Source organism: Grampus griseus, assembly GCF_964374135.1.
Source record: "Grampus griseus genome assembly, chromosome: 20".
NCBI classification, from domain to species: Eukaryota; Metazoa; Chordata; class Mammalia; order Artiodactyla; family Delphinidae; genus Grampus; species Grampus griseus.
This window is the reverse complement of record NC_139014.1, coordinates 58,096,198-58,115,054: the sequence shown is the minus strand read 5'-3', so window position 1 is coordinate 58,115,054 and position 18,857 is coordinate 58,096,198. Positions and strand designations below refer to the sequence as shown.

General features: G+C 49.3%; 2 protein-coding genes across 2 annotated transcripts in view; one reads left to right on the top strand and one right to left on the bottom strand.

The window, feature by feature from the left end:
* Window positions 1–420: 420 nt before the first annotated feature.
* FNDC8 (fibronectin type III domain containing 8) lies at window positions 421–7,266 on the bottom strand (the record flags this gene model as incomplete). The annotated part of the gene is made up of 4 exons (XM_082680021.1): window positions 421–573; window positions 1,122–1,358; window positions 3,134–3,500; window positions 7,058–7,266. The coding sequence occupies 4 exons, from the start codon at window positions 7,264–7,266 to the stop codon at window positions 421–423; spliced, it is 966 nt and encodes a 321-aa protein (XP_082536147.1).
* A 1,727-nt stretch (window positions 7,267–8,993) lies between these two features.
* The window catches only part of RAD51D (RAD51 paralog D), a 14,217-nt gene continuing 4,353 nt past the window's right edge, over window positions 8,994–18,857 (top strand). The window contains exons 1-6 of the mRNA XM_082679900.1: window positions 8,994–9,167; window positions 9,469–9,530; window positions 9,727–9,845; window positions 16,576–16,657; window positions 16,900–17,034; window positions 17,521–17,616. Coding sequence (XP_082536026.1) covers window positions 9,086–9,167; window positions 9,469–9,530; window positions 9,727–9,845; window positions 16,576–16,657; window positions 16,900–17,034; window positions 17,521–17,616 — 576 coding nt within the window. The 5' untranslated portion in view covers window positions 8,994–9,085. The remainder of the gene's footprint in view (window positions 9,168–9,468; window positions 9,531–9,726; window positions 9,846–16,575; window positions 16,658–16,899; window positions 17,035–17,520; window positions 17,617–18,857) is intronic.

Genomic DNA, 18,857 nt, shown 5'->3' with positions numbered 1-18,857 from the left:
TCCTCCCATGGGGAAAGGGTGATGTCATCTCATTGCCCCATCCCCTGACCCACCTGGACTCTTGGTCCTGGCAGAAGCCAGGAGGGTGGGTGGCAGCAGCCCAACTGAGGCTGTCGGTGACATGAAACAGAATTCCAAGGTGCTGGGTGACCTGCAGGTTTTAATGAGGGACCTGGACCGGCCCAGATCTGGGGAAGGAAGCCTAGCAGCTATGGGCAGTGGAGGCTGATCTGACCTGGCCTGGCCTGTGGTGTCTCCAGGTGAATGGAGCTCCCACCTGGCCTCAGCCCCAGGCCCGGGACCAGCAGGGTGGTCAGCGGTTCCCTGGCTTGATGCTGCTGGTACATTCCATGGTTCCGGTTCCTAAGGGCCCTGGGCCGAAGCTGAAAGTAGTTAAGGGGCTTCCTGGGGCCCTCCCCCTTAGTAGGGAAAGAGGTATTCCAGATCTTCTAGCCTCCGCATGTCCTCCAACCCCATGGATATGGTTTTCCGCTGGGGTTTCTTGCGCTGCACGGTGATCTGGATAGGATTGTTCTCGGGGAAGCTGGTCAAGTCTGTATCAACGGTTGCAAACTGAAATAAACCAAAGTCCTCAGAACTCCTGACCCTGAGCTCACCTCTTCGACTCTGCCACCCCCTCGTTTGTCTGCTAAATGGGGTGTCCGACAGCCTTACCAACCTATTCATTGACACCAGGAACAGGAAGAGGCATGATTCAAACCTGTGCCTCGCCAGTTGTGTGCTGTCTTTACTGGGGCCTTTCCTGCCCACCCCCAGGCTGTTCCTTCTTTGTCCCGCTTTAGACTCTTCCCTCTCTTACCCTCAATGCCCTTGACTCCTGACCCACTCACAATTATTGATACTAAGTTGAAGAATCCAGAAACCAATGGCTTTGGGAGACTTTCGTTAGAGATGAATGAAAAGATCAATTTGCATTCCCAGTGGGCCCCAAAGTGGCTGAACCCTGAACCCTCCCAGAGGAGAGTGGCCTGGAATTGAGGCTTATTTGCCCAGGGAGAAGAAGAGCCAGCAGGAGGACGAGTCGTGGGGGTATAGGGGTGTTTCCAACCTCCAAAACCCCTGGTCCACACCCCTCGGGCCTGCCTTCTCCCAGGGCTCACTTTGTAGGGCTTGCACCACTTCCCCACCCCAGCGGTGTTGGCTGCGCGAACAGTCAGGCAGTAACTCGTGTTAGTCTTCAGATTCATCAGCTTGACGGTGGTGCTCATGGTCTTATCGAAGATCCATGGGTGATTCTTTGCCTTGGGCATCTCACTATCATTTTTCCTGACCATCTCCTGCAACAGGACCTGGTAGAAATTGACCCGCTGCTTGCCTGGGGCGTAGGTCCAGGAAATCTAGGGGAAGAGAACCCCCGAGGCTTCCTCAGACCTGGCCTGGCCTGGCCTCCCCTCACCACCCCGCCATCCCTCACAATGTGGGTCAGAAGACCCCACTCCCATCCCTGCTCCTGCTGGAGCTGAGGTAGAGCTGATGGAAAGTGTTAGGCACTCCCAACACTAAATATGGCCCCACCAGCCCAAAGCATGAGCAACTCTCCCTGGGCAACCTCACCAACCTCAGAGTGTACCCTCACTCCATATTCTAGACTGTGTGTCAGTTGAAAGGGACCTTAGCCATCATCTCGTCCACCTCACTCATTGCAGATGGGATTACAGGTTCAGAGAGAGGAAGTAGCTGGCCCATGTTCACACAGCAGTTAAGTGGCAGAGCCAGGGTTCAAACCAATAGCTCCAGAGTCCATACACTTTGTACTACAACAGTGGTTGCCAAGCCAGGATCTCAGAGAGTTTTTATAACACTGCAGATTCCTGGCCCTACTGTCACCTGTCTTTTCTCCCATTTCCAGTTTCTCCTCTAACTAGGCTAGTGGTTCTCAAACTCTGGTGTGCATCAGAATACCCCGGAGGACTTGTTCAAACAAAGACCGCTGGGGACTCCCCTGGTGGCACAGTGGTTAAGAATCCGCCTGCCAATGCAGGGGACACGGGTTCGATCCTTGATCTGGGAAGATCCCACATGCTGCAGAGCAACTAAGCCCGTGCGCCACAACTACTGAAACTCACGCTCTGCAACAAGAGAAGCCACCACAATGAGAAGCCCGTGCACCACAATGAAGAGTAGCCCCCGCTCGCTGCAACTAGAGAATGCCTGCGCACAGCAACGAAGACCCAACGCAGCCAAAAATAAAATAAATAAATAAATTTATAAAAAAAAAAGAAACAAAAACACAGACCGCTGGCCCCTGCCCCCAGTTTCCGATTCAGGAGGCCCAAGTCGGGGGTAGGGAAAGCGAGAATTTAAATTTCTAATAAGTTGCCATATGATGCTGATGCTACTGGCGGTCTAGGGACCACACTGAGAAACACTGCTCTAGGCCATCCAACAATGGGACTTCCAGATTCATCTTCCAAAATATAGCTCAAATTGCATCTATCACCTGATATAAAGCTTTGCAAAAAGCTAATCATTATTGCTTACTGAAAAATCTATAACGTAGCATAATGTTAAAGGACCTCTGGAAAGTGACCCCAGACTAACTCCTGCTCTCTTCCCTCCCTGTATCTAGAACAGTGCTACTCGACATGTGGTCCATGGGCCATCAACACCACCTGGGAATGTTAGCAGTGCAGAGTCTCAGGCCCCACCCTAGACCTACTGAATCAGAACCTCTAGGGTTGAAGCCCAGGAATCTTATCGGTTTGATGATCAGATCCGCAGGCACAGGAAAGTATGAGAAGCCCTGGATTGGACCTAGGTGTTTCCTTCCTTACTTTCCCACCTGTGAGCCTCTGCTAGTGTCAGCCCTCCATGGAATGCCTTTCCCCATGTCTAGATGTTTAAATCCGACCTCTGTGTCCCAGCTCAAATGTTACTAAATGCCACCAAAGCTTATTTCTGCACCTGGAAATAATATTTCTTTCCCTCTGAATCCCTATTGGCACTTGATCTGAACTTTTCCTACAGCATTGAGCCCTCTCTAGCTTGTGCTGGAGTTCTTGAGGTCGGGATGCAGGCATCTTCACACTCCCCAGTGAGCTCAGCTCAGTGCCTGGCACGTTGGGGGCAGCCATTAAGCCTTTACCAAATGCACAAGGAGGGGAAAACGCACCACAGCCATGGAATCGCTGACCGTGTGTTCATAGATGAAGGGCGCCTCCGGCACATCCAGGACCACAGAGGACTCTGAGGGCGTTGAGGAGGTGTCTGTGTCCACCTCAGGGTTGTCAAGGTCCAGCAGGCCACAAGGGGCTATTTGGGACTTAGACTGGGGGCAGAGGGCCAGGTGCCCCTTTTCTGTACTCTTGTCCATCGAGGAGAAGCTGAGTTTGTTCAGCTCGCCCTCCAGCATCCCTGCAAAGAAGCTGCTACTGGGCTGGGTCACGGCCAATTTGATGGGATTCAACAAAGTGGATGACATGGGGGAGATGCTGGTGTCATCAGAGCTGCATTCAGAATCCTCCATTGGCATCTGCTTCCTGGAGTGGGAGGGGAGACAGGTGAGACAGACGAAGGAGGCCACCCCGGCCCCTGCTGCCTGGAAGCTCCTGGCGGGCAGGCCTTGGGCACAACTTACCCAGCGCCCCCAGGTGCTTCTGAGCAGCTCAGAACATTCTTGCTCTGCAGCAGTGCATCAAACTTACGAGGACACTTACTAGTGAAAAATGCATATTCCTGGTCCCTGGTCCCCAGATGGAATGGGACTGGGGAAGCTGCTAAAGCATCTTTAATAAGATCCTCAGATGATTCTGATGCAAGCGTTCTGAGAACCACATTTTTAGAAACACTGCTGAAACTTTAAGTCCTTCCACCAAAGTGGGGTGCAAACACCCCAGGGAATGACCATAATGATCTACCAGGATATGGAAAAATATCTAAAAGTATCTAAAAGAAAAATAATAAATTAAGTTTTATTAATATTTATTCACTATTGTTTATTATGTAATTACAAATTTATTTACTTAGGTTTTATAACATTTAACAATATGTATTAATATATAGCATGTAAAAATTAACAGTACAGATAAATATATATATATTGGGATGAATTCTCAAAAACTTTTTTCTTCCATTCTAAATTTTTTAAATTATGAAAGCTTTCAGACACACTCCAAGATATCAAGAGTAATATATTAATGGGGATGTAATGTACAAAATGGTGGCTATAATTAACAATATTGTATTGTATATTTGAAAGTTGCTAAGAGATTAGATCTTAAGAGTTCTCATCACACACACAAAAAATTTGTAACTGTGGTGATGGATGTTAACTACGCTTACTAAGGTAATGATTTAACAATATATACAATTATCAAATCATGTTGTACACCTTAAACTAATGCATTGTTAAAATTCAATTGTGTCTCAATAAAACTGGAAATGAACATACTATAATATATTAAACTTCCATTTAGCCACCATCCAGCCCAGGTCAGAACTAAATCTTTTTTTTTTTTTTTTGCGGTCCTCAGGCCTCTCACTGTTGTGACCTCTCCCGTTGCGGAGCACAGGCTCCAGACACGCAGGCTCAGCGGCCATGGCTCACGGGCCCAGCCGTTCCGCGGCATGTGGGATCCTCCTGGACCAGGGCACGAACCCGTATCCCCAGCATTGGCAGGCAGACTCTCAACTGCTGCGCCACCAGGGAAGCCCAGAACTAAATCTTTATCAGTGCAGTTAAAGGCCCCTGTATACTTCACTCCTCCACCTCTCTCCTCATCCTCCCACTCAGAGGTAGCTTGTGCTTTAAATTTAAAATTTTGTATTTATTATTCCCCATGTGTTTTTATAGGTTTGTTACATTCATATGTTATTAGTTTGCATATTTTTAAACTTTATATAAATAAATGTTATCATTCAGTACATACCCATTTGTAGCTTGCTGTTTTTTACTTAAAACATTGTATATTTTAGATTAATCTGCTCTGGTTCAATCATTTTAACTGCTGTATGTTTTCTATTACATGGATATTTGTATTCTAACCAATTCTTTGCTATTACAAAGAAAAACCTTGTACATATTTCCCTGCTCTTTAAAAGGTTTTGCTGTTGAAGTACAGAATCCAAAACATTTGGCTTTCAAATATTTTTTTTCTCTTAAGCCAAAGAAGGAAATACATATTTCTTGGCAAGCTAGTATACTCATACATACCCATGTAACTAAAATGTTTCACAAACCAATCCTTACTCTATGTGTGATGTGCTTTGAAATTTTCAATTCTATTTTATTTCATTTTTGTAATACTGGTCTCCACCAACCAGAATGAGTTCCTGACCCACTCATGGGTCACAACTCTCAGTCTGAAGAACCCTGTCTGGAGAGAGTGGTCACAAGGCCTTTGGGGACCAAGCACCTTGACCAAGGTCACACGATAAGTCCATGGCAGAGCTGGAACCAGAACCCAGATCTCCTGGGCCCCATGCTACACAGCTCCCATCTGCCCCGTGTGCTTTCTGGCTCCCCTCCACTGCTTCGTCCCCCTTCTCCCCGGGCTGCTCTAGCCAGATCCAGCAACCTACACACACCCTTACATCCCTTATGCCAGGACAGCCCCCAGCTTCATGGTTGGTTGATCAAGGCCAAATTTTTCCTCCTTGAGTTCCAGCCCCATCAACCTCGCCCTGAGAAATCCTGATCAGCCCAAACCTCCTATGTTAGCCCTCGGTGGATGCTTGGAATAGATGATTCCCCCACCAAGGCCCTTTATAGGCTGAAGAGTCTGGGTATGGATGTCAGTTTTACTATAGATTGTCTTAACGCATCTCTATTTTAGACTTACTGACTGGAAACACCAGTGCTGAAGGGACGTGGAAGACAGCCTTAGTGATCTTCACAGTAGCCCTGCTGGATGGTGTTTGCCCCATTTTACAAATGAGGGACCGAGGGTCCCTGATCTTATTTAACTTGTCTATGGCCCTATATCTAAATGGTAGAACTTGGATTTAAACTTGGGCTCCTAGCCCAAGACTTTCACCCCATACCAGGAAGTTTCCTACAAGCATCCATCACTTTAGCCATACCTGCTTACTTACAGGTCCCTTAGGGAGTGGACACCATATCCCTTTCATATAATCAGGACCCCTTCTTCAGAAATTATTAAGAATTTCAGGACAGTGACATCTGAGCATTAAACTAAGCACAGGGCACTTCTAAGTGTCGGGCTGTGTGTGACTGCCCAGGTCACACACCCATGAAACTTCCCGGCAGACAGTTCCCTCAGTCCACATCAACCCACACCACCATCCCTCCACTGGCTAATTCCTTCCCTTCCTATGAGAGTCACCTCCTCCATGAATCTTCCCTTAACTTCACCTCCTCCCAAGCTAAACTAAGCCTCCTCTGGTTCCTCCAGTTGTCCCGTCATAGCGCAGACCATGCTGTAATATTCTCAGTTCTTGCCTGATAGCCCCCCAACACACAAACACACGCACACACACATACACACACACACACACACACACACACACACACACACACATACACACCCCCCAGGCTGGGAGCTCCTTGAAGGCAGAGACTGTGCTTTCTGGCTCTGCATTCTCAGAACTTAACCTTGGGCCAGATACCTTGTAAGTGCTCAAAGAGTTTTGTGAAATGAAGTAAAAGAAACCCAGAATCACTGAGGAGGAACAGCAAACCTCAATCTGAAGGCAGGCAGGCTACTGGGGGCACATAACCAGGCAGGTGAAGGTACAATAGGGAGGATGAGGCAAAGGAGCCGTGGGGAGTGGAGGGGGCAGGGGGTCTGTGTGGGGGTGATGAGGACAAAGCAGGATGACAAGGACAAAGCAGGATGACAAGCACCACCAGGAAATCTCTGACTAATCCTGAAAGGCCTCCCAGAGGCGGAGGACGGCATGCCTCCAAGAACCTGATCAGAGGTCAGGACTCCATAGGCAACCTGCACACATGCTCTTCCCTGGGAGTCGTGACTGTGATAAGTCAAGGAAGTACTGCCTCTTCAAGCCCCTCTTCCCACCCCCACCCCCCAGGTCTGGTTTTAGAAAGGAGAAAAGGACCAGACTTGTGTCTTACGGTAGATGGATGGCACCTTCCTCCAAGAAGTTAACCAAACTGCCCCCTGAGGAAAATGGGAGTCCTTTGGTAGTGACGGTCCTGTTCATAGACTTGGGGTTTGGAAAGGGCTTCAACATTTGATTGAGTGCGTTCAAAATGTTGAGGGTTTCCTTTTTCAGTGTGGTCTCCTCCCCATCTCCCAGTTTATAGAGTGTCTCTGATGCCATCTACCTTGTTTGGGACCACAGCCGTCACCATGCAGGACTACCAAGCTGACAGGAAGCAGAGAGAAACTGGAGGCAGAGGACACACCCTTAGTTTGGGTGGGATGGGAGTGCAATGAGCTGACTTCATAATCGTCAGAGAGTGTAACAATTAGGGGCCAGCCTCCCCCTTGATCTGAGGCTGCTGCTGCCCAGGGCCAATGTCAGGAGTGGATAGAGTCAAGGAAGAGACTACAACACCCCTTGGGCTAAGGCTCTGTGGTTACAGCAGCCCTGCCCTTCTCTGAAAATCTCAGAATGCTCACCACCGGTGCCCTTCGGACCTGCCCTAGGAAGGAGGAGATTGATGGTGATACAAAGGCACCTGGGCATGGAGGGAGGCAGGCAGTACTGGACTGGGCCTCTGGGAGTGGGGAACTTTGTCTATAGAATCCTGAGACTCTATATCCAGAAATCCTAGGCAGCAAACCCACTTCGTCCAGTTGTGTAGGCACAGGGAAATCCCAGATGGTTCATGAGGTTCATAGCTCACATACACCCAGGTTTTACTGCTGGAATTCTAAATTCTGCCACACCCTCACCCCAAGCGTCATCATGTGTTGAGTGACAACGGTGGGTGCTGCAGAGTCATACAGAAATGGGCCAGACGTTGTGTTGTTTCTTTTTCTCAAGGAAACCATGTCACAGTAGGGGGACTTCCCTGGTGGTCCAGTGGCTAAGACTCTATGTTCCCAATGCAGGGGGCCCAGGTTCAATCCCTGATCAGGGAACTAGATCCCACATGCCTCAATGAAGATCCTGCGTGCAGCAACTAAGACCCGGTGCAGCCTAAATATAAAATAAATAAATAAATAATTTTAAAAAATTAAAAAAAAACATGTCATAGTAGGAAAACATACTTCGGGGGATGGGGACGGGGGCGCTGTTAAAACAGCACTAGCTTTGACCTACGTGTGGTTTTGTCTACTCTAAGTCCAGCTCTGCCCTTACAGGCTGTGAAACCTTTGGCAAATGACTTCACCTCTTTGCACCTCAGTTTCCTCATCTGTAAAACAGGAATAAACATAGCACCTACCTTACTGGATTGTGAGGAGATAACCCTGTAAAGTTGTTTTCTTTCTTCCAGAGGATGAGGTCAAGCAAAGGACATTTAAAAATACCAAATTGTGTGTGTGTGTGTGTGTGTGTGTGTGTGTGTGTGTGTGTGTGTGTTCTATATACTCAGGGTTTTTGTTGTCTTTCATTTACAAATTCTTTTATTTGGAAAACAGAGAAGCAGATGCCCTCTCTGTACTCTGCTGCTTTTTAGCACCCATCAAACGATCGGTAATTATCTGATTTATTTGATTTCCTCTTTCCTGTCTTCCCTCACTAACAAGTACGTCCCTGAGCGTAGGGATGGTCCGTCCGATCGAACGTTCTGGCCCAGTATTCAGAACAGAAGGCTGCACCTGGGAGGTCTGCAGGGAGGCGAGATCGGGTAGAAGGCAGAGACGCATGCGGGCGCAGGGTGGCAGATCTGGGCGCGGTGGCCTCGGCGCAGGGGAGCCAGCTCCGTGCCGCCCGCGCAGTCTCCGCCCCAACCGCCCGGCTCGCGCATCCGGCCCGTGGCCAGCAGGTGGCGCCGCAGGCCGGGCCCTGGAGCCTGGAAGCCGGAAGCTGCGGCGCGGTCCGGGCGGGAGGACTGTGGGTGCCGGCGTCCCCGCAGGCTCCGCACCCTCCGCGCCGCCTCCGCTTCCCGCCTCTCTCTCGCCTCCCGCGCTGGTCCAGAAAGGGCCCCACGGATGTCCCCGGGACGAGCGGCCCCGGGCCCCCAGGGAACATGGGCGTGCTCCGGGCCGGACTGTGCCCGGGTCTCACCCAGGACATGGTCCAGCTTCTGCGGAGCCGCGGGATCAAGACAGGTGATCGCAGGCGTGCGCCAGTGCGGGCCACGCGGCCGGGCCCAGCGCGGAGGCCGGCCCCGGCCCTGGCACCCCCGGGAGTGGGGGGCCCCTCCCCCCCTCCTCTGCCCATAGCCTCCTTGAGAGCCCGGGAAGGTGGGAGCGAGCTAGCCACGCCCCAGGAAGGGTAGAACCCCCACTGTGTGCCAGGCACCACGCCAGGTCCTGCGGCTCAGCTAGTCGACGTAGGCGAGGAAAAGTCAAGTGAGCGACGCCCCCGAGCCTCCTTCCTGCCCACCAACCCCACGTGTTTTGTTTTCAGTGGTGGACCTGGTTTCAGCAGACCTGGAGGAAGTAGCCCAGAAATGTGGCTTGTCTTATAAGGTGAGCTGACAATCTCCGCTCCAAACCTGGATGTCTCTAAATGCCCATCCCTAAGCAGAGGGTTCCCAGAGATTGATAAGGGGGCCGTATGAGACCCTGGGGGCCTCCTCCGTTGGCGGGTCACTGCCGAGTACTCTGGGCTGCTTCGGGTCGGAGCGCCCCGGCCCTCTCCTGAGTTTCCCCGCCCCTTCCGCAGGCCCTGGTTGCCCTGAGGCGGGTGCTGCTGGCTCAGTTCTCAGCTTTCCCCTTCAATGGCGCTGATCTCTACGAGGAGCTGAAGACCTCCACTGCCATCCTGTCCACCGGCATTGCAAGGTTTGTGTGGGTACTTGGGGGAAAAGGTGAGAGGCGGGCTTTTGATACTTGTGTCTAGGGAGAGCAGGCTTTTTCAAACAGTGGTGAGGATGTTCAGGACTTCGAGTTCTCTTAAGCTATAACAGGGTTTCTCCAACTCTCAACTTTTGGGGATGCAGAATTATTGGGGGGGGGGCTATCTTGCACTTATAGTAGGATGTTTGGCAGCATCCCTGGCCTCTAGCCACTAGAAGCCGGGTAGCACCTCCCTTCCCATGTCTGACAATCAAAAATGTCTCCAGCTGTGACCAAATGACCCCCCCCACCCCAGGGTGGCAAAATTACCGCTGGTTGAGAACCACTGTCCTATAACACAAGATGTCAGTATTTCATTATTATTTAGCAGATCAGAGCAACTCTTCTCTGCCCCTACCCCCTCTTTCCCTTATGGATGGGGCAAGAGAGAGCATGGCAGGACTAACATTGACTGAGTGCCTACTACATACCAGCCACTGACACATAGTAGGTTATATAATAGGTTGTATAATCTCTTCAGTGACCCTGTGAGTTAGTGATTTTTTTTTTTCTTTTTTTAAAATTTATTTATTTTTGGCTGTGTTGGGCCTTCGTTGCTGGGCGTGGGCTTTCTCTAGTTGTGGAGAGTGGGCGCTACTCTTTGTTACGGTGCGCGGGCTTCTCATTGCGGTGGCTTCTCTTGTTGCAGAGCACGGGCTCTAGGCACGCGGGCTTCAGTAATTGTGGCACGTGGGCTCAGTAGTTGTGGCTCGTGGGTTGTAGAGCGCAGGCTCAGTAGTTGTGGCACATGGGCTTAGTTGCTGCATGGCATGTGGGATCTTCCTGGACCAGGGCTCAAACCTGTGTCCCCTGCATTGGCAGGTGGAATCTTAACCACTGTGCCACCAGGGAAGCCCGAGTTAGTGATTATTAACCCCACTTGAGTTTAGCCCAAGAGGAGTAAGGGGCAGAGGTGGGGCTCCAGCCCTGGGGCACTTGATCCAGAACTTGGTTCATTCCCCGTACTCTGCAGCAGGAGGGAATGAGAGTAGTTATCTTCTGCCATGTTGTGTGGAGAGAGAAAGAGTTGGAAGAAAACAGGCGGCTTCTGGACAAGGAAGTCTGACCTCATTCTTGGCCTGTTTGTGCAGAATTTGATAAAGAACTCTGCCACCACAAAGGTCTTTGGATTGGTTTGGCCCTCCCTGTTTCCATAACACATTCTCTTGGCAAGGTTCATAGAGCACAGTGCTTGTTTTCCCCAGGTTGGGGGTTCAGTTCTGTCATTCATCAAGAACTGGCCGAGTGCCTACGGGTTCCAGGTAAGTGCAGATGATACGGGTACGGGTGAGGCGAGGCACTTAAGAACCCATTGGGTAGAGAAGGCAGGTAAACACAAGAGAGAGGTGTGAGCATGCGGGGAGGCAGCATAAGGAGGGGGTGATTGGAAATTCCCTGGCTCTCACTGCCAGGGGCCCGGGTTTGATCCCTGGTTGGGGAGCTAAGATCCCGCAAGCTGCATGGTGTGGCAAAAAAAAAAAAAGAAAAAAGAAAAATGAGGGGGTGATTAACAAGGAGCAGCCTTGGCCTTTGGGAGCTTATAAAACCAGCATTATACAGAGGAAGCAGTCAGGTGATAAACTGGCAAGATGGCAGCCACGGTGAGTCACTGCAGGGGAGATCAGAGAGATTCAGGAAGGCTCTATGCAGGAGGCGGGCCTTGGGCAGTGAGGAACGGATGGGCCTTCTCTGAGTATTCCGGCACCGTTACTCCAGGTATGTCGTTTCATTTATCTTCACAATCACAATGAGTGCGTTGCAATGAAAATCATCATCCTGTAGATGAAGAAACTGGGACTCAGGTTAAGTGACTTGCTCAAGATCCCACAGCTAGGGAATTCCCTGGGGGTCCAGTGGTTAGGACTCTGCACTTCCACTGCAGGGGGCACAGGTTTGATCCCTGGTTAGGGAACCAAGATCCTGCAAGTTGTATGGCGAGGCCCAAAAAAAAAAAGATACCTCAGCTAGTAAGTGGCAGACCAGACCCTTGATGTCACACCTGTCAGGCTCCTAAGCATAAGAACCCACCTCTAACGCATCTGCCCTATTGCCTCCTCCAGGCAGGAGGCTGTATTGTGAAAGTAGAGTTACAGGCATAGGGTGGAGGTGGGCAGGGTGGATGGGGCTGGGGAGCCTGGCAGGAGAGAGGCCCAGGAGGATATGGCAGGGGAGGGTGTGTGAGCCAATGTAGGGCAGGGGATGGCAGGAGGCACGCTGAAGAAATGTGATAAGCCTTCCTGCCAGGGGGAATATAGATGTGAAGAATCAAAGACGACCCAGTAGGTTTCTAGCCATCCTCACAGTGTTCTTTGGACCCTTGATGGATGTAACTCTAACACGGGAGGGGAGGGGAGTTCTGTAGTCAACAACTCGGGAAATGCTGGTTAACCCAAATGAAGCAGGTTTCCCTGCTGTAGGCTTTCTCACAGCTTGTAATGCTGGCGGACACCGTGGATCTTTACGAGGGCAAGAAAGCATGTAGCGTGCCTTGGAAGAAGCCATACTATCTGGGGAGATGGGTGGTTCCCTGAAGGCCAGAGCTGTGTCTTGTTCATCTCTGCCTCTTCCTCGTTTTAGAAAAAGGCCTTCAGGAAATGTGACACATACAGGCGATGTTTGAATGAATGGCTGAAAGAATGACTAAAAGCCAGTTCAGAGGGAAAGGTGGAGGATAAATCCCAGAAATCATTTGTGTTCAAAACATGTGGTAAGACCCAGTTGTACTTCTGCTCCACAAGGCAGGCGGAGGAAGAGGGGTGGTCTGTCCATGTTGATGAGCAGAGATGATTGGTAGGGAGGTCCATCAGGAGACATGGAATGGAAACAGGTGAGAAGTCTGCTGGGAGGTGGATCTGGGAATTCCTTATGGAGACTGATCCTCACAGCCAAGAATGAGGTTGATTCTTTTTTTTTTTATATATAAATTTATTTATTTATTTATTTGTGGCTGCATTGGGTCTTCGTTGCTGCGCATGGGCTTTCTCTAGTAGCGGCGAGCAGGGGCTACTCTTCATTGCAGTGTGCAGGCTTCTCATTGCGGTGGCTTCTCTTGTTACAAAGCACAGGCTCTAGGCGCGCAGGCTTCAGTAGTTGTGGCACGTGGGCTCAGTAGTTGTGGCTCGCAGGCTCTAGAGCACAGGCTCAGTAGTTGTGGTACACAGGCTTGGTTGCTCCGCGGCATGTAGGATCTTCCCGGACCAGGGCTCGAACCCGTGTCCCCTGCATTGGCAGGCGGATTCTCAACCACTGCACCACCAGGGAAGTCCCAGGGTTGATTCTTGACTGGAGAGTTAAGACCAGTGGTTTCACCCAGGCTGCATGTTAGAATCATTTGGGAAGCTTAAGAAATATTCATGCCTGGGTCTCACCTTTAGAAATTCTGACTTCATTGCTCTAGGCCAGTGGTTCCCAAACTTTTCTGCCCGGTAGAATTACCTGGGAATTTTTTTTTTTTAATTCCAAAGCCCTATTCTGCGCCCCTAAACACACACACCAATTGAATCACATTCTCCGGGGCTGGAACACAAGCATCAGTGTTTTTTGAAATTCCCAGGTGACTCCAGTGTGCAGACAAGTTTGGGAATCACTGATACAGGTCTCTTTTTTTAAAACTCCTGTGGTTATTTTAACATGCAGGCAGGACTGGGAAACACTAGTCCAGCCTAATGGTGTTCAGATTTCAACATGTATCCTTGTTGAGACTCAGATGTGGTCCTCGCCCTAAGAGTTTCTGATTCAGTAGGTCTGGGGTGGGGCCTGAGAATTTGCATTTCTAATCAATTCCCAGGTGATGCTGATGCTGCAGGTCTGGGGACCACTCTGGGAGAACCACTGCTATAATGGGACTGGGGGTTCTCTGATCTCAGTGGGAGGAACGGGATCCAGCAGTGGCAGAGGCTGGATGCTCTTTAACAAGGTGCTTATTACACAGAGACAAGGTGAGCACAGTTATCCCAAGAAGCCGCAGGGCCGGAATGGTAACCAGAGCGTTTTGACCAGCAGGGCCCTGTGGTTATAATCATGGGAGCCTTGGAATTGAAAGAGATGGGGTGCTTAAGTGCTGCTTGGCGTATACAGAGGGGTCATGGGAGGTCTTCAAGGACCATCACAAAGGGCTGGAGCCCATGGGTGATTACAGGGTTGGGACAGGGTTGCACGTGGCCAGGACATGGAGGTGTTAGTGTAGGCTGTGATGAGAAGGAGGTGAAATTTCAGCCCATAGGTTGGGCAGGATATGTTGTTTTTCCCTTGCTGCTTTCAATAATTTTTCTTTGTCTTTAATTTTTGCCAATTTGATTACGATATGTCTCAGCGTGTTTCTCCTTGGGTTTATCCTGTATGGGACTCGCTGCGCTTCCTGGACTTGGGTGGCTATTTCCTTTCCCATGTTAGGAAAGTTTTCGACTATAATCTCTTCAGATATTTTCTCGGGTCCTTTCTCTCTCTCTTCTCCTTCTGGGACCCCTATAATGCAAATGTTGTTGCGTTTAATGTTGTCCCAGAGGTCTCTTAGGCTGTCTTCATTTCTTTTCATTCTTTTTTCTTTAGTCTGTTCCGCAGCAGTGAATTCCACCATTCTGTCTTTCAGGTCACTTATCCGTTCTTCTGCCTCAGTTATTCTGCTATTGATTCCTTCTAGTGTAGTTTTCATTTCAGTTATTGTATTGTTCATCTGTTTGTTTGTTCTTTAATTCTTCTAGGTCTTTGTTAAACATTTCTTGCATCTTCTCGATCTTTGCCTCCATTCTTTTTCCGAGGTCCTGGATCATCTTCACTGTCATTATTCTGAATTCTTTTTCTGGAAGGTTGCCTATCTCCACTTCATTTAATTGTTTTTCTGAGGTTTTATCTTGTTTCTTCATCTGGTACATAGCCCTCTGCCTTTTCATCTTGTCTATCTTTCTGTGAATGTGGTTTTTGTTCCACAGGCTGCAGGATTGTAGTTCTTCTTGCTTCTGCTGTCTGCTCTCTCGGTTGTGCAGGATATGGGGTGTGGGTAGTGACCTGTTTCCTGGTGGTTTAGGGACAGAAACTGGATTAGGATTGGCCATGACTTGAATTTATCTCAAGGCTTCCACAACCAGAGTGTTGATAACATAGGAACCTTCTATCACTCATTTCTCTGGAAACATTTATTGTGCATCTCCTGTGTTTCAGCCACTGTGCCAGTTCTGGGGTGAACAAGGCCCAGTCCTTGCCCCAGGGTGCTCTGGGCCAAAAACTTTTGCTCTGCAAGAGGATGAAAAGACAAGCGATAGAATGGGGAAAATAGGGCTTCCCTGATGGTGCAGTGGTTGAGAGTCTGCCTGCCGATGCAGGGTACACAGTTTCGTGCCCCAGTCCGGGAAGATCCCACATGCCGTGAAGCGGCTGGGCCTGTGAGCCATGGCCTCTGAGCCTGCGTGTCCGGAGCCTGTGCTCCGCAACGGGAGAGGCCACAACAGTGAGAGGCCCGCGTACCACACACACACAAAAAAAGAATGGTGATAACTCCAAATGCTAGTAGGGTGTGGAGAAACTGGATTACCTCATACATTGCTGGTGGGAAAGTAAAATAGCATAGGCACTCTGGAAAACAAGTTAGTAGTTTCTTGTGAAATTAATATGCACTTACTGTACAACCCAACAGTTGTATTCTGGGGCATCTATTCCAGAGAAATAAAAACTTAGGTTTACAGAAAAACCTGTATGCAAATGTTCATAGCCGTTTTATTCATAATTTCCTCCAACTGGAAACAGCTAAAATGTCCTTCAATAGGTGAATGGTTAAACAAACTTGGTCCATCCATACCATGGAATACTACTCTGCAGTAAAAAAGAACAAACTATCGACACATGTGACAACTTGGATCTCAAGGGAATGATGCTGAGTGAGAAAAGCCAATCACAAAGGTTACATATTGTGTGATTCTGTGTACATAATATTCTTGAAATAACGTAACAATAGAGATGGAGAACAGATTAATCGGTTGCCAGGGGCTAGGGATTAGGGTTGGATGGAAGGGGAGTGGCTATAAAAGGGTGGCACAAGGGAGCCTTGCAGCAATGGAAATGTTCTGTATCTTGATTGTGGTGGTTACATAAACCCATGCATGTGATGAAATGGCATAGACTTATACACACAGACACACACGGAAATAATGGTGGTGAATCTGAATAAGCTCTGTGGATTGCACCAGTGTCAATTTGCAATGTTATAGTGTAGTACAATACATCTTATAGTGAAAGATGCTACCATTAGGGGAAACTAGGTAAAGGGTACATGGGACCTCCCTGTACATTGTTTTTTGCAACTTCCTGTGAATCTATAATTATTTCAAAGTTTTAGAAAATGACAAATTATGGGAAATGCTATCAAGGAAACCCAGAAGGGGCTGAGATGGAGAATGAGAGGACCATTGGATGGGGTGGCAAAGAGACCTCTGTGGAGAAGTGATCACCCAGAGTGATCTATAAGCTGAGAGTGAAAGGATGAGGGGCCAGAGGAGGAACATTTAGCCGTGCCAGCTTTCCCCAAAGGAAACTACCAGGAGAAGCCTCCTGGCCAGAGATGTTAGAGTATCTCTGGACAGAACAGTGCCTGGAAGGGATGTCTTGCTTTTTTTCCTGGTTCCTACTCCCCTCCCTTCCCTCGAATCCCCTCAGTTGATTCTCTTGCCTCCTCTTCTGCCATCAGCCTGGACAAACTGCTGGACGCTGGTCTCTATACTGGAGAAGTGACTGAAATCGTAGGAGGCCCAGGTAGCGGCAAAACCCAGGTACACGTGCGTCCAGCAGCCAGGACGGTTGGGGGAGGTGGGTGCATAGCCCAGGATCCCTGAGGAAGTTTCTGCCAGTGTGCTTGTGATTCAGAGATCAGAAGAGAGAAGATAGGTGGTGAGGAGTGGGGCTTGGACTGGGCCCATTCGTGTCTCTGGGATCTGGACAAGATTTGGTGGGAGCACCCATGCTGGGCCCTCCTTGAGGGCTCAAGTTCACCCAGTGCCCCATCTCTACTCAGGTATGTCTTCGTGTGGCTGCAAACGTGGCCCATGGCCTGCAGCAGAACGTCCTATACATCGATTCCACTGGAGGGCTCACAGCTTCCCGCATTCTCCAGCTACTTCAGGCCAGAACCCCAGAGGAGGAGGAGCAGGTAAAGAGCAGGAGGGTTGGGTTCCTTTGAGGTTCCGACACTGTAAGTAAGACCCCGTTATCCAATGTGGCAAGAATTTTGGTCATTTGTGTGAATAGATACTTCTGGCTTTGAAACTTGCTGTTCTACTAATACTTTCTGTTCTGCAAGCCTCCCCATTATGACATCATCCCACCCCTGCCATACCCTAACTCAGGGCTGCCATACACCCAGTATCTGTGTTTCTCTCCCATTTCTTGCCCACGGAAGACACACTAATCAGTCCTATCCCTCCTTCCCACGGAGCTCTGACTTGGCTTTGCAGCTCAGCACCAGGCAGCCACCTTGGTGAGAACTGGCCCATCATACAAAGCCCATTTGCCATCCTGGACCTGAGTCCTTCTGTCTAAGTGCCTCTTCCTGCTCAGCCTCAAAATCCCTCTTCATCTTGCGCGACCCCCTGCTCCTCTTCTCCAAAGCTCTCCCTTCTATCTCCTACCTCTTCAGGCGGGAGCTCTCCAGAGGATCCAGGTGGTGCGTGCGTTTGACATCTTCCAGATGTTGGATGTGCTGCAGGACCTGCGAGGCGCTGTGTCCCAGCAGGTGAGCCTGCTCTTCCGCCCCTCCCTGCTCCCCCCAGCTGGCCAGTGCTGTCTGCATGTGGGCAGGTGTCCTACCACAGACTCTGCTTGGAAACGCAGATGTGCAATCTGGTGACTCTAGCTGTGTCTGCCGCTCCCAGGATGGGATTTCTGGATGCTTAATTCATTCCTGAGTGCCTCCTCGTTTACATGCCCATCTTCCCCAGTAAACCGTAAGCCCCTTCCTTGAGTGCAAGGATCATGTCATATTCATCTCTGCATTCCAACGCCGGATCCGTTAAGATTACTTTCAGAGGCAAGTAGTAGAATCTATCTGACAGACACTTGAACCTTGAGGACTTTTAATTATCTCACATGAGTCTGGAGGTTGGCAAGTCCATAATGTCAGGGCTGTAGGTTGTTGTGCCTGGTTCTCTTGCTCTTCCCCCTCATGATTGCAAAGTGGCTGCTATGGCTCAAAGCATCATGTCTTCACACATCCATATTACATCCATATTCAGGTCAGTGAGAGATAGATGCCTCTTTTCTGTACCTCTTCCCTTTTATAAGGGAAGAGAAATCTTCCTCTGGAACCCCCCAGTATGCTTCCCTGTTCCCATTACATCTAATTGACCAAAACTGAGCTATGTGTTTGTCCTAGACCAGGGGTTGGGCCCACCTTCCCTGATGTCAGGAGATTTCTTCCCAGTACTTGAACACATTCAGAGTCCTGTTAACAAGGAAGAGGGGTTTGGAATGGCATTTGGGTTGGTACCCTGCTACACCTGATAGGTGCTTAGACAGGATTTGGTGCACTGATTTATACACTCTTAGATTTGGGAGACACCTTACAGAGGATAGTTTAATTCATCTTAAACTTTATCTCTCACCCCAAAGCATAACATGTTCCCATGGGCATACCCAGGGTTGTATATAAAGTAAAGCATTTTTACAAACTTTAGAACATACAATAGTTGAACAAATACTTGTCATAGGAATCGTAGCAGGCTATGACACCCCCATGTGTTGAGACATGAAGTCATGTAGTTCTGACCTAATCCAACCCTCTTGTTTCTAGAGATGAGGAGAGTGACGGCCAGAGACATTCAGTCAGTTGCCCAAAGTCACTGCATATTTAGGATAAGAACAAAGCTTATAACCCAAATCTCTCAATTCTCAGGTCAAAAGACGATATTTTTTACTGTAGGGCCATTAGCTGGTATATATTTCTATTATTGCACAGCAAGTTACTACAAACTTAGT